Source organism: Rhagoletis zephyria, unplaced genomic scaffold (assembly GCF_001687245.7).
Source record: "Rhagoletis zephyria isolate East Lansing unplaced genomic scaffold, Rhagoletis_zephyria_1.1 Rzeph_scaffold_01540, whole genome shotgun sequence".
In the NCBI taxonomy this organism is placed as follows: domain Eukaryota; kingdom Metazoa; phylum Arthropoda; class Insecta; order Diptera; family Tephritidae; genus Rhagoletis; species Rhagoletis zephyria.
This window is the reverse complement of record NW_016158624.1, coordinates 24,518-38,130: the sequence shown is the minus strand read 5'-3', so window position 1 is coordinate 38,130 and position 13,613 is coordinate 24,518. Positions and strand designations below refer to the sequence as shown.

At 35.8% G+C, this 13,613-nt stretch overlaps 1 protein-coding gene and 1 long non-coding RNA gene across 2 annotated transcripts; one reads left to right on the top strand and one right to left on the bottom strand.

Moving 5' to 3' along the window:
* Positions 1–5,551: 5,551 nt before the first annotated feature.
* eIF2Bbeta (eukaryotic translation initiation factor 2B subunit beta) lies at positions 5,552–7,798 on the bottom strand. The gene is made up of 6 exons (XM_017617990.1): positions 7,615–7,798; positions 7,469–7,555; positions 7,272–7,404; positions 6,898–7,215; positions 6,452–6,840; positions 5,552–6,375 (listed from the first exon to the last, which is right to left on the bottom strand). The coding sequence occupies exons 1-6, from the start codon at positions 7,668–7,670 to the stop codon at positions 6,303–6,305; spliced, it is 1,056 nt and encodes a 351-aa protein (XP_017473479.1). The 5' UTR covers positions 7,671–7,798; the 3' UTR covers positions 5,552–6,302.
* A 261-nt stretch (positions 7,799–8,059) lies between these two features.
* Positions 8,060–9,746, top strand: LOC108364345 (uncharacterized). The gene is made up of 2 exons (XR_001847748.1): positions 8,060–8,539; positions 9,651–9,746. It is a non-coding gene; the product is annotated as an uncharacterized LOC108364345 (long non-coding RNA).
* Positions 9,747–13,613: the final 3,867 nt, after the last annotated feature.

The window sequence follows — 13,613 nt, the reverse complement described above, 5'->3', positions numbered from 1 at the left end:
AATTAAGTTCAAATCATTGGAATTAACTAAATTAATTATATCAACAATTATTTACTTCCTTTTTTCATAAAAAAATCGCTCGTGTTTATAAATTTTTAAATTTAACGAACTAATTTATTCAAATTATTGTAGACAAAAATGCAACCATGCGCCACAACCACATGTTTTTCGTGTTTGCAAATTCTTGCTGGCAAAATTTTTTCCAGCAAGAATTTGCAACTTCTCTCCAAGAGAACTGTCACTTTGCTCTCACAATTTTTGAGTGTTGGATAATTTTTTGGTCTGCACGAACGCGATTTGGGCAAAAATCGTGATAATTCGTACAAATTCGTACAAATTTTTTGCTCGACGAACAAACCTAAGGTCATACCAATTATTGAAAAGTGGTTGGATAGAAAACATGGGACCTCAATTTCCACCTAACGCAGACCGTTTGTAGGAACGGTAATGTTAGGGTCTACTTTGGACACGGCATTTTCTGTAATGTTCGTATGCCCCCGCTTTGAGACGTTCCTAGAAAGTAGGTTAACGGTGGAAAATTTATTGCAAAAATGTGTCCCCTGACAAGTTAAAGGCTGCCTGCGAAGCGTCAGCTACAATTATGACCGTACTACGACACTGTTAGACAACATTACCGTCTACTGAGGGGAATTAATTGTAGGAATGACTTGTGGTGGGAAGGTTAGGTTTAGCGTATTAAAGTTTCGCGCAATCGAATGCTTCCCCCTACTAAAAAAAAACATATGTACGCATCATTTTCACGCAAAGATTCCAACGGCATGTTGTAATACATTTATAAACAATTGATTGATTGCATAACTAAATAGATTAAATAGATCTTACCGTGAATTATATTGGCTCACATATTTGTAATTAATTCGACAGACAACGTATTTCTGCACATAAAATTGATTGCCCAGCTTTCGTGACTATTTACCACCAATTGACTTTTATCACACACACACACCTCCACAATTATGCACATACGCACGCAAGGCACATAGAAAATACGCCCAGCCGTTTCAAAGCGCCAACCAAAACACACTAACTGCAAAGGACGAAAGCTTTGTGGCACCAACACCAAAGGAGGATTTCAAGTTGCGCACAACAGTTCAAAATGAAATGTAAGAAAACAAAGAAAACACCGTTAAGAATTAAAACTAACACAATTGACTTTATTGTGTCTGCGGTGTGGCAAGACAAACGGTTGAGTTATCGCCTTGTCCATTACAGCCAAAATTGTTTGTATGTAGATATCAGTGCAGGTAAACAAAACAACGGTGGCGCGGCATTTCCCCACCACTTGCTGTCCGATGGTTGGTAAGTTGGCCGGTTGTTGGCCTTGTTCAACGGAAGTCACTGCAAAGCATGAAAGAATGTTTGAAGGAAGCCACTAAAAATATTTGATTATTGTTTTACATGCCGTAACACACAATTTGTATGTATGTATGTATGTACTATGTGGTTGTGTTTGGAAGGGCGAGAAGTGAGCGGTGATTTTGGAAAATTATTATAGACATTCGAGTGTAAGTATTGTAATTTTAGCAATAAAAAAGCCTCTCATAAAAGACATCTGCTGTTCGGCGGCGGCGGCGTTAAACTGTAGGGCTCTCTATTTGTGTGACAATATAAATGCACAATCACAAGTTTTAGGTATGCAGTTTTGTAGCCCATTAAATTTTAGTATAGTAATGGGCAAGTTTGAAGTAGCTAGGAATGGCCGTTGATTTTTGGCATTTTTTTTTGCCGACGGTGTTGCTCATTTGTTCCTATGGGAAAAAATAAATTCTCGAACATACTGATACTTTGTACGTAAGAAAACGCGNAGAAAACGCGTAACGCCGTCAAAAAAAAAAAAAAAAAAAAAAAAATTAATCCGAATCCTTAGCCGCTTGAAACTTGCACAATATTTCCGAATTTATTCCAGAAATTCTGATTAAAAACTTTGAAATTTGGTGGTAATTTTGTGAAATTTGGCGATTTGTAGTATGGTACTACATTTTTGAAAACCCAAAAAATAAAGAAAAAGAAGACGGTTAATAAAATTGTAAAAACTTGTAAAGAAGTAGTGTCCCTAATTATGTGGACACCACTGTATATAGATATCACACACATACCAAAATGCTGATAATGAAAGGCCAAGTTGATTAAGACATGTCCCTTTGTCCGTTACACGATAACTCGAGCAAAAATTGTGATATCTCAACGAAATTTGGCAAAATCGGGAAGCTACCACGCCCATCTCGCAAATAATGGTATTTTCCAAAATACAAGATATGCATATAAATATTGAATAGTCGATGTAAGCCTGTGAATGTTTTATGAACCTCTGGACTTCGTCCGTCAGCAGGTGCCTGCGTCTGTGGCACCCTCCTACAAACTGCTTACAGATCATTGTGTTATACTTCTTGATAGGAAGCATCTGGGCCTCGTCGTGTGGTGTTGTTGAGGCGACATAAGAAGGCATCCAGTCGTGGCTCAGAGTGCAGTGTTTTGTCATGTCTGTAGCTTTAGCCACTCTGTCCTGATAGAATCTATCGACTACACGACCGCTGCATAGTTCAGCACCGGCCGGCAAATTGCCTTGTATGTTGCCAACAACGTTTCTTTGTCTTTGCCCCAGGCGCTGCCGGCTAGCGATTTGAGGACTTGCGAGCTTTAATATGTAAAAATTAAGCAGTAGTGTGGAAAAGACATCAATCACCCTTTGGAACCCCTTTTTGGTTTTCTTTCGTTAGCTGGTTTTGTCTCTAAAAATGACTGACGACTGGAAGCCTCAATGTCTTCTAGTAGCGTGGAGTGACTGACGGTGTCAAACGCCTTTGACAAGTCCACCAGTGTCTTACACCGACCGGGGAAGGGAGCGTTACCATCCCTTGTGGGACGGTTTCCCCGGTTTAAGCAGTGGGGTTCCGCTACCCATTTTCCAGATGTCCGGAGCGATGATAGTGGCCATAGAAAGGTTGAGGACCTTGGCAAGGTAGTCTACTCCCGCAGGACACAAATTTTTTGGCATCAGCATACATATTCTGTGAGGACCTATGGATTTGGAGTCTTTCGCCTTCACGATGGCTAACCGAACTTCGCCGCTTGTGAAAACAAGAGGCGCACTAGGAGCTGGCAGATTGTGTAGCCTTCTGGCCACTCGACGTTTGGCTCTGTCTGCCGGAGGATGCCAAAAGATATTTCGACTCTGTCGTCACGCTTCGGTTGAGGCGAAGTTACAGGTCTTCAGATACCCTTCCCACTTCTTCCGGTTATTTACGTTCACAAGTAGCCGAAACTCCATGTTGAGATCCCTAGCGCGGGGATTTCCAGTATCGGTCTGACGAAGGTTGTCACGCTTAACAGCTAAGAAGCCGCTTCGGAAGAGGACTGCAGGGAGGGCAGAGAAGGTGCTTTCACTAGCTTCCGCGAAGCCATTTCAATCAGCTTTGGAAAAGTTGACGTAGATTTGGTGTTCCGCGGAAGCAAAGTCGGCAGGTTTATCAATAGAGATGACTATGAGCAGATGGTCTCACGCTAATGTCAGCATAGGTCGCCGTGTTATGCTGTTTATCAGAATGTTGAAATGTCTATCTGCTCAGCCAAGTGTGGTCCCTTACGATCATTCGATAGGCTTGAATGCCAAAGATCGTGGTGCGCGTTAAAGTCATCGACTACCATTCGGTTTTCACTTCTGAGGAGCGGACCTATTTCAGGGTGATATCCTGCCGACCAGCTGGTGACAGAAGGTATATATACGTTAAATATTTCGAGCTCAACATCGCCTGACCGTATAGCAACACCCTGGCATCCTAGGATGGTATCCCTACCGTTGAACCGATAGTGCGCGGTGTGATACTTGATGAACACTAGCGGTCGACGTCGCGGGGAGGTTTGCGACTAAGCAGCCCAGCAGGGGCCCACATAGTCCAATCCCGCGTAATGCGCAATCCGGAACCTGCCCTAAAATGGCACCAGCCAAGGCAGGAATTGCACTTGACTGATGTCACGTTACGGCATATTCTAGACAGTCACACCGAGCACCGGGTTAGATCGCCGAAACAATAGCCCTTGGTAGAGTAAAACCCGAGTCATTCCGGTACGTGTAAGCGGCAGTCGTGGGGGTGACCTATGGTGGTTTAGCATTTGCCTTACCTCCAAGTTGAAATACCTGATAGGGAATGCTTTAGATCGACCGGGCGAAGGACAGGTGGGGTTTTCTATCTTAACTAGAGTAGGAATTGAGTAAAGTCAAACAAGGGTAACTGCATACCGAGAAGCTTCACTATACCGCATTAATAGAGAAATGTTTCTTCAAAAGTTCCTGAAATATTACATCCTTTGGTAACTAATATTTACTGATTACTTTCCCTATGTCCTTCTAGAGAATTTTTGACCGCTTTTCATAAATGAGTAGCGATTATAGAGCTTTAACAAAATGTTTACAAAGATTCTTTCTCAGAAGCTAATAAATGTACAGACATACACTGCCGGAACAAAGTATTGTCACAGCAAATTTTTCACAATATATGCAACAATTTTCATTCTAATATTTTTTCGCTAATTTCGTATAAAAATATGGTTCATTCTACAACAAAAAACATAAAAATATAATACCTAAACTTTGTGCAAAACTCGCGAAAATTCAGCAAATTTTCATGAAAACTTTCAACTTTTTAAACAGATTTGTTCGAATTTTTTTGAGTATGCAGATTTGTAGCCCAATCAACTTTATTAAGTGCAATTATTAAGAGTGGCTAGGAATTACCGTTGATTTTTTGCAATTTTTTTACACACAGTCTCATCCATACAAAATTTTTTTTTTTTCGAAAATACTTTATAAGGAAAAAATGCATTTTTTTTTACTAGAATTTAATGGGCTGCAAAACTGCATACTCAAAAAAATTCTAAAAAATCTGATTAATGTTGAAAATTTTGATGAAAATTTGCTGAATTTTCGGGAATTTTGCATAAAGTTTAGGAATTATATTTTTATGTTTTTTGTTGTTGAATGAACCATATTTTTATACCAAATTGGCGGAAAAATATTAAAATAAAAATTTGTTGCATATATTGTGAAACATATTTACATTCAGTACTTCCCATAGTGAAAAAATTATTTCCCTTTGGTACTTCCTATCCTTCAAAATAACTTCACTAAGCGTACCACAAACATACATCACAGTCCAGTCATCATCTTTTGTTTTCATAAAACAATTTTTTGCTTACAACAAATCACCTAAATTAAGTAACAATACCTCCCATACCATGTTCATAAGTATGTATGTACCTACAAAATTACATAAGTACGTATATACTTTCATACGTCCGCATGTATGTAATTGATGTTGGGCCGTATGCATAAAACCTCAGCAAATGCTTTTTCTTAAAATTTCCGATTTTTTGCTCTATTTATTCAAATAAATTAAAGTGAAAGGTATGTAATTTTAAGAAAAAAGCATTTGCTTTTTTACTAGCTAAAACGGATTTATTCCCAAAGAATTTATTGGAAACTACCAACCCAACTAAGATTAATAGATTTGGCAAAAGCAAAACTTTAGTACTCTTCGTTGATCAACGGCGACTTAACTTGCGATAATTTAAAATTCACTATATTTCTTTGAGGTATAAATTCACACTTCGCATACATACATACATATGTATGTACTTATACATTCTTAAGAATATACACAAAATTATAATTTTAATTAAAAAAGTTGATTTTAGTGTAATTTTACGTTGTATTTTTTCACTTTCCTTAGGACAAAGTCGCAATTTTTTTTCAACAATAACCGCGAGTGTCATGAGCACAAAGGTTCTTTATAGGTCTTTGCCTTCCGAAAACTGTGATAATTTGCACTGAAGAATAATTAAAAGCAAATGTGATTGAGTGACATGTGACAATTGTACTGAAACGCAGTGCGCTAAAATAAAAGGTGTTCATCAAACTAATTTCAAAGTATGCTTTCCATAGGAAATTGAACAGGAAACAGGGGGAGTATAGGCATGTATTGTGAGCAACATTTTTGCGGTCTGTGTTCAGTAATTGGATTAGACGATTGGTAGACAACAGCCGCGGAGAAACGCGGTATTTAAAATCGCTAACGAATGCATACTATAAAGTCAAAGCAACAGCGTCTTTGCAAACGTGCATAAAAGTAATATAATCGGCTAGTTTTTTTCGTTTTTCATTCATCTATCTTTTTCCATTTCACTTGTTTATACTTTACTTTGTGTGCTTTACTTATTGCGAAAGCTTGAAATGCTTAGGCTAGAATTTTCAGGGTGTGGAAGTTCAAAAATAGTGGCGCTGTTCTTTAAATCTCATAATCTTCTGGATTGTAGAGTTCAGTCAATAGCCGGTACACATATGACGGTGCATGGCCACCTCTGAAAAAAACGACAAAACAAAATTCATAGTTTTCCAATGAAAGGTAGTATCACATTACAACAACCCTAAACTTACATATTTGAAATGAACAACGTTACAAGCTCTGGTGGTACGTAATCAAATATGGGACTGTATACTTTAGCAGAGTGAGAAGCCAGCGAGTCGTATCCGATAACATCTTCCGCGCAGCCTACCAAATTGAATGCGTCTTGCTCCAATGAGCACAAATGTACCGGCGACAATTTGTACATAGGCGACAGTACAATAACCGGTACTGAATAATGTTTAGCTGATAGAGCAACCGTATATGAACCACAAGCCGCACGCAGCCCTCCATTAGCAAGTACACTATGTGTACCAATAATGACTTTGTTGACGCGCGACATCATTGCAAAAATGGCAGAGTCTGGTATAACGATTATCTCTGCGTTACCGTTTGCCAAGCTCGCTGCCAAATTGTGACCCTAAAATTATGGGAATGCTTAAGATTTATACAGGCAATATTTCTTTATTTGACATACTCTGCAATCGGGCGCACACTCAGCTATGATGATAGTCAAGAATTGGCGTTTCTTCACAGCACGTTTAAGAAAATTTTCAACACTACGCGAGTGCCCTAAAGTTAGTATAACCTCTGAGGAGTGTATATGCTCTTCAGCTTGCGCGCAAATATTTTCTGAACTTGTTTCCAATTCTGTCTCGATTTCTTGCAAATGATCCAGCAGTGCCTCACGTAACCCCTGTTGTGGTTCCGTGTAATCGACGCTAACATCATTGCTCGTTTGTGTAACCAGTTTGTGCAGTGACATGGACGCTTGGTCATCTGTGAATTGGTGTACCTTAAAAAGATGGAATAGTGATGATGGCCATATTCGCTGTAATCAAATAATTAAACCTTTGCTTGAAGTAAGTCGAACTCCTCACGTATCAGCTTCAGAATACGACGTGCAATATTGGCGGTTACAGTCTCCTGCGGCATTGCGGATTGCAGAATATGTCCTTGCGTACGCACTATGTTCATGAGTTCACTAATTGCCATGGAAGCACGTTGGTTATAGTGATTTTTTTTTGTATATTTTTCACATGACTTACTCTGCATGCGCCCATTCAAGACCATTGATAATTTTCTTAAATAATTTCAATGTTTTTGTTGTAATGTTGTAAGAGCCTTCCACGTTACTGGAATCGGTAAACAATGTATGCTAGCAACGAATAATTAATTTCTTTTAAACACATACCCGACTTTTATTTCATGAATTAACTGCGTTACATCCTTCGTAGGTTGCCCCTTCATTATGAATTTATTCGTGTTATACAGGATAGCAAAATATTTATGAAATTCCCTCAATGCGAATAAACCACAGATCTTGTTTTCTTTTTGTGCTTTTTTTGATGCGTGTCAAATAAACAGCTGTGTGTTAATACAGATGTGTCACTTACATCCCACAGGGTGACATAACAGAACAATTATTTAAATAAACATTTTTTTCCTCAAGAATAAAACATTTATATTTCTGGAATTTGCAGAAAGTTTTGAAGAGCTCTAATTTATTTATAAAATATATATATTTTTTTTAATTTAAGGCAAATCCATGTCCGATTATGTGGTCCTTTAACCAATGCAACCCTGTGCAGAATGAGTTCAAAACAAATTGAAAGAAAAACTCCCAAATGGAACGCGAGTTGTTGTGGATTGTATTTGGCGGCAAGAATTTTGTGGAGGTAAATTGCATCTTTTTGATGACAATTCGATATGAAAATTGGGTAAATTCGGTTGTGTGCACGGACCGCGGCTCCGTTTTTTCTTCAATAATAAAAATAAAATTTACTATTGATAACTAAAAAGTTATTGTGAAACTGCAAACATTCGGATTATCTGCCATTCTAAGCAGCAGCAGCGCTAACTTTGCAGCGTTAGGGATTGCAAAATACATCAAGTACTAAGGCAAAAAGTGTTGGGGAAAAGCCATTGCAGCCCCTTTGAATTTCGAAGTGTAGTGCTTGTGGGCACAATTTCGAGGCGTTGTGCAAAGAGCAGAAGTTCAGAACCTGGTGAAGCTGTAAACAAAAGAGGTTCTTTGCATTATTGACTTGCTGAACGTGTGAAATCAATAAATATACATAAAATAAATCCGCATAAACTTTTACTACGCATGTACTAAGGTAAGAATATATGCAATGCACTAAACATAATTGCCAATTTATAAAAACACAAACGATCCGACCCTCTACTGCATTAGCAAAATGCTCAACGTGCCCCTATCTTTCTTTGTATGTATGTAAGATTAACTGATAGGTATTTCGGAATAGAAAAAGAAAATTGTTTAATTAAATAAGTACATACATATGCAACCTTTGCTTTTTACTAATTATTGAACGCTTTTTCTTTGCGTCAAAATCGCGGCGCTGATTTTGCGCTGGTATACTGGACTGCGCATGGAAAAGTGCAAATACCAGCGCGAGGCAGTCATTATCGATTTTTTGTTTTCGTTCCATTCTGGCTTTTACATGTATGTACCTACCGTGCGCTACATCTGTCGAGTACCTAATCGGTCGGTGGTTGGTCGGTTGGCCAACGGGCTCTGGTGGCGCTCATAGCTTTGTTGTTGGCTAATGTATGAGGCCGGCCAGATGCCTGCAGAATCCTCTTCGTCAAGCTGCGTTTGGCGTTGTTACGTCAATAACGACACTAATTTGCAACAATGCAATGTTGTGGTATGAAAATGTTAAATGAAAAGCACATTGCGGCATTTCCAGCCTTGCAATTGTTGAAATAGAACAAGTTTTCATAACACAGAATAAACCGCTTTGGATATATTGACAGGATGAAAAAAATGAAAAGTGTGTCGACTGTTTAATATTCATCAGTACAAATCAAGGAAAAACTTGTGTACATATTTATGTATACAGCCGCAACCACCAAATTTGTGTGTTACACTAACAAACTTAATTATGTGTACTTTTATGCTTTTCCTGTTCTTAGAACATTTTAAATTACTTTATTAGCCGCGTTTCCTTCCAGCCATCGACCATTGTTTACTGGCACCTACACACGGACATATTATTCAGATTATGCATACATTTTAGTATTGAAATATTCGGTCCAATTTGACTTTGAAATGGACCTGTACATAGTGCATACATATTTACGTCCTTTTATGCTATTTTGTGGTTATATATGTATTAACAACATTAAAAGATATCTTATATTTATTCTTTAAATTTTCTTAATTTTAATTTTTTCATCTGTTTTTGTAAATATTTATCATTTTAGGCGCGCTAAACTACAATACGAGCAAAATACCAGGCAACAATTAAATTTTACCGATTGCAAGAAAATCACTAAATTAAAAGAAATTAAAAAAAAAAACATAAACTAAGCAAAAGTTCTAAAGTCTCAAAATTCTTTTCAACTACACACAACATTGAAATTACTGTATACCGTTGCAATAGATGTATACTTAAAAATACCAACTACATAATTTTGCGAAAAAATTGTAGAAGAAAAAAACCTCAAAATCAAAAGAACTAAATTGATCCAAAGTTATAGTTACCACCAATCAATCCTACCACCACCACCACCACTTCACCACCATAATTAAACTTCAATTCGATTAAAGTCTAAGAAAGAATTTGCATAAAATTCAAGTCATGCTAAACAACGCTACAAATAGTTCGCCGCATGTAAGTAGTTCAGCAATGATAATACATCATTATTCACATAATTTTATTACGTTTGTTTGTATGCATGTAAGTGCAGTTTGTTTGTTTGTTGTACATTAGTAAGTCTATCTTCTTAGTTGTTTATCTTTTTTTTATTGAAATTTATGTGTTATTGTATCTGTTGTAGTTGTAGCTATAGCATATATTTGTAAGTAGCTCAGGTACATTATTAAATACATCCGTACATACACATCAACGCCTGAAATGCAAAAAGACATAACAACATTGAGGCTGAATTGCAAAACGTCGTAACTCATAAGAAATTCAGTATTCAATTTTTGTTTGGCATGATGGATTTCAGTAATTACAACTCCACACATCGGTTTATGAAAAAAAAAATGGTTACGACTTTTTCCATTTCAGTGACGATGTTTGTTACGTCTTTTTGCATTTTAGGGCACGATATAGCCATGTGAAAAATAATAGGGACGCGACATTTTCACCAGTTTTGGCTATTTTTTTGTTTTTTTTTTATTGTTTATTATTATTTTTTATAAAAATACAGATAATTATCTAACTAAAACCATATAAGTCCATATTTCAAACTTGGTAGAAAAATTTGAATAATAATAATAGAAAAATTAAAATTTTACAACAAAATTTTTATTAAGAATTTGTATAAAAAGATCTAAGTATGCAGTTTTACAGCCCATTAAATTCTTAAGTGCAAGTTACAAGGGGTTGACTTTTGTTATTTTTTTTCTGTCGGTGTCACGCATTTTCTTGCATACAAAGTATGTTCGACAATTTTTTTTGTATGGAAGAAAATAAAAGAAACATCCGTAAAAAAAAGCTCAAAAATCAACGCGAATTTTTAGCCTCTTGAAACTTGCACTTCCTTAGCTAGAATTTAATGGGCTATAAAACTGCATTCTTAGATTTTGTTTTATAAAATTTCTTAATAAAAAGTTTGTCATTGGTGTAAAATTTGAATTTTTCTATTATTATTATTTTTTTTTTTAATTTGTCTACAAAGTTTGAAATTTAGACTTATATGGTTTTTGTTAGATAATGAGCTGTATTTTTATAAAAAAAATAATAAGCATTAAATAAACCAAAGAAAAATAGCCAAAACTAGTCAAAATGCCGTGCCACTCTTATTTTTCACTTGACTGTATGTACATACATACATATGTATGTATTTATGTTATTTGGTTGCATTGTCGTATTATTATTAGTCGAATGCACCGACGAAAGAGTCAAGCCAGCAAATTGCTAAGTAAAAGTACCCTACAAATTTCTTTGACCTTTGTGTTACTGTACTCGGTTAAACCAAAGTCGATTCTCGAATTAGAAGTCGATTTTTAATGTCAAAAAGCTACTTTTCACTTTAGAGCCGACTTTATTTTGACTCTGACTCCGTGCCAAAATGTATGTACTAACTACATGCAAACTTAAAGGTTTTCGATTTACGTATTCATAACTACACATATTATCAAGTCTTGATAAAAATATAATATTTCATACTTAAACACACAAACTAAATCAAACCTAAATGCTTATTAATATTCTCTTAATAATACGATTACTCTAAGATTTCAGAATCTTGTCATTTACCGAAGCTCTTTCCTCCGAACGGTTTGGTCATGTTTCTTTTGATTTGTCACTATTTCTCTTAATTTAATCATTCCATCAACCCATGGATTCTCCTAATTTCATCATGATTTCGACTATGTACCGCATTTAGCACTCCCACCACGACGGTATAAACTGTCACAACTGTAATTTGCATTTGCAACTCCAGAGATTCGTCGACAAATTGCATCATTATAATTAAAACAAAGAATAGGAAGCTAAAATGAGATGGAAATTCGTCATTTTTGTCATTTAAATGTCTAGTGACAATTCGGCATAAGTTTTACAAATATCCAGTAGCATGCCATAAAAATGCTTAATCTCTAAAAAGGTATTTTAAAACAGTGTATAAAAAATCTTATGTAAGGCATAGACAACTTTTGAGGTGTGCTTTTGCAAAGAAAAATTCAATATTTCTCCCTTTCTGCAGCGACATGAACTTTCAGAGGCCACTGAATTATACAAAGTTACTTTTCCCACACCGAAGAAACCAAAATATGTTCAGAAATGTAAACAAAACCGCACAATTGAGTGCCGCCTTATCAAAGGTGTTTTTTTATCGTGTATGTAGTGTGTGTTTATATGCATGTACATACTATGTAAGTACATTAAATATAGCCGCCTTTGTTATTATTATTAATTGTTTGTTTACTTCACAATCATTCAAAATGTTTAGATTTTTGCTAGTAAGTATGTTCACTAAGGCCAATCACACTACCTCTGTTTCCATGTGCAATCGTTAGTTATTTGTAAAATATTTATGATTTGAACAAATAAAATGTAAGTATGTACATATATTGAAGCTTCAACTACGTACTTCTTATTCCCCAAGAAATATAAAATATATACATACATATATATATAGTATGACTTACAAAACACTGTACATCGCAGATATTCGTCGAACTTAAGTTTTACAGATGTTGAAAAAAATATTGAGGGAGCTATCGACTTTTTAATTCACACAATGCAGAACAGTGAAAGCTCAATCAGCTGTCTTAGAGCCATCCTTGTATATGTATGAAGTCTGAGAAAGCCGCCAGGACTATTTTTTTATCCCATTCGTTGCTCGAGTGGATGTTTTTACCCCACACAAGTTTCGAAAGTCGAAAGTAGTAGATGATTAAAAATTTTCAGTGATCAAATGGGATATCAGGGTATAAGGGAAAAATATTCTATTTTTCTTCCTGAATGGAACCGTGATGGTTTTTGTTGGAATCTGCTACACTTCGTCCTGCTTTAATGAGTTTTAAGGTTTTCAAAGGTTTTTTTTTTGTTAAACATCTTCCAGCTTCCTTATGTGTAGGTTTCATTTAATTCATAAATTATTCATGAATGTTTCAATCAAATATTCAAAGTGCATTTTGTGATGCTTTAAAATCAGAATATTTTATGTTCATATTTATGTATCTCCAATTAATGCGATTATGTGCAATGCACTTGAATATTTCCAATTTCAAAAAACAGGCGTGTTTATAATGACACCTAAAAAATTACAGCATCTGCAAAATGTCTTCAAATTGCGTGTAAGTTACGCATTATATTTGCCAATGATCCAATGAAATTACATTAACATCGTTCTACAAATATTTATGCATACATAAAAACAAACAGATATCTTTTGAGGAATCGCAAAGGGAATTGCAAGATTCTGAGGTAATGTAAATTGAGTTATCAATTATACAATTCGACGTATGCCAATTTACATCTACAAATAACAACAAATCATACGCAAATGTAAATGCATACAAATGTTATTATAAGTACATAAATGTACACCAGTACACAGTGGGGGATGAAGAAATGTGGAATAATGTACGATTAGTAATATTCGAGTGCCAGATATACAAAACTATTCGCAAAGTAGTATGCGCAAATGTGTAATGGAATTTTAAACACAATGCAGAGATGAGGAAAATTCCAGTTTAAAGAGTGAATG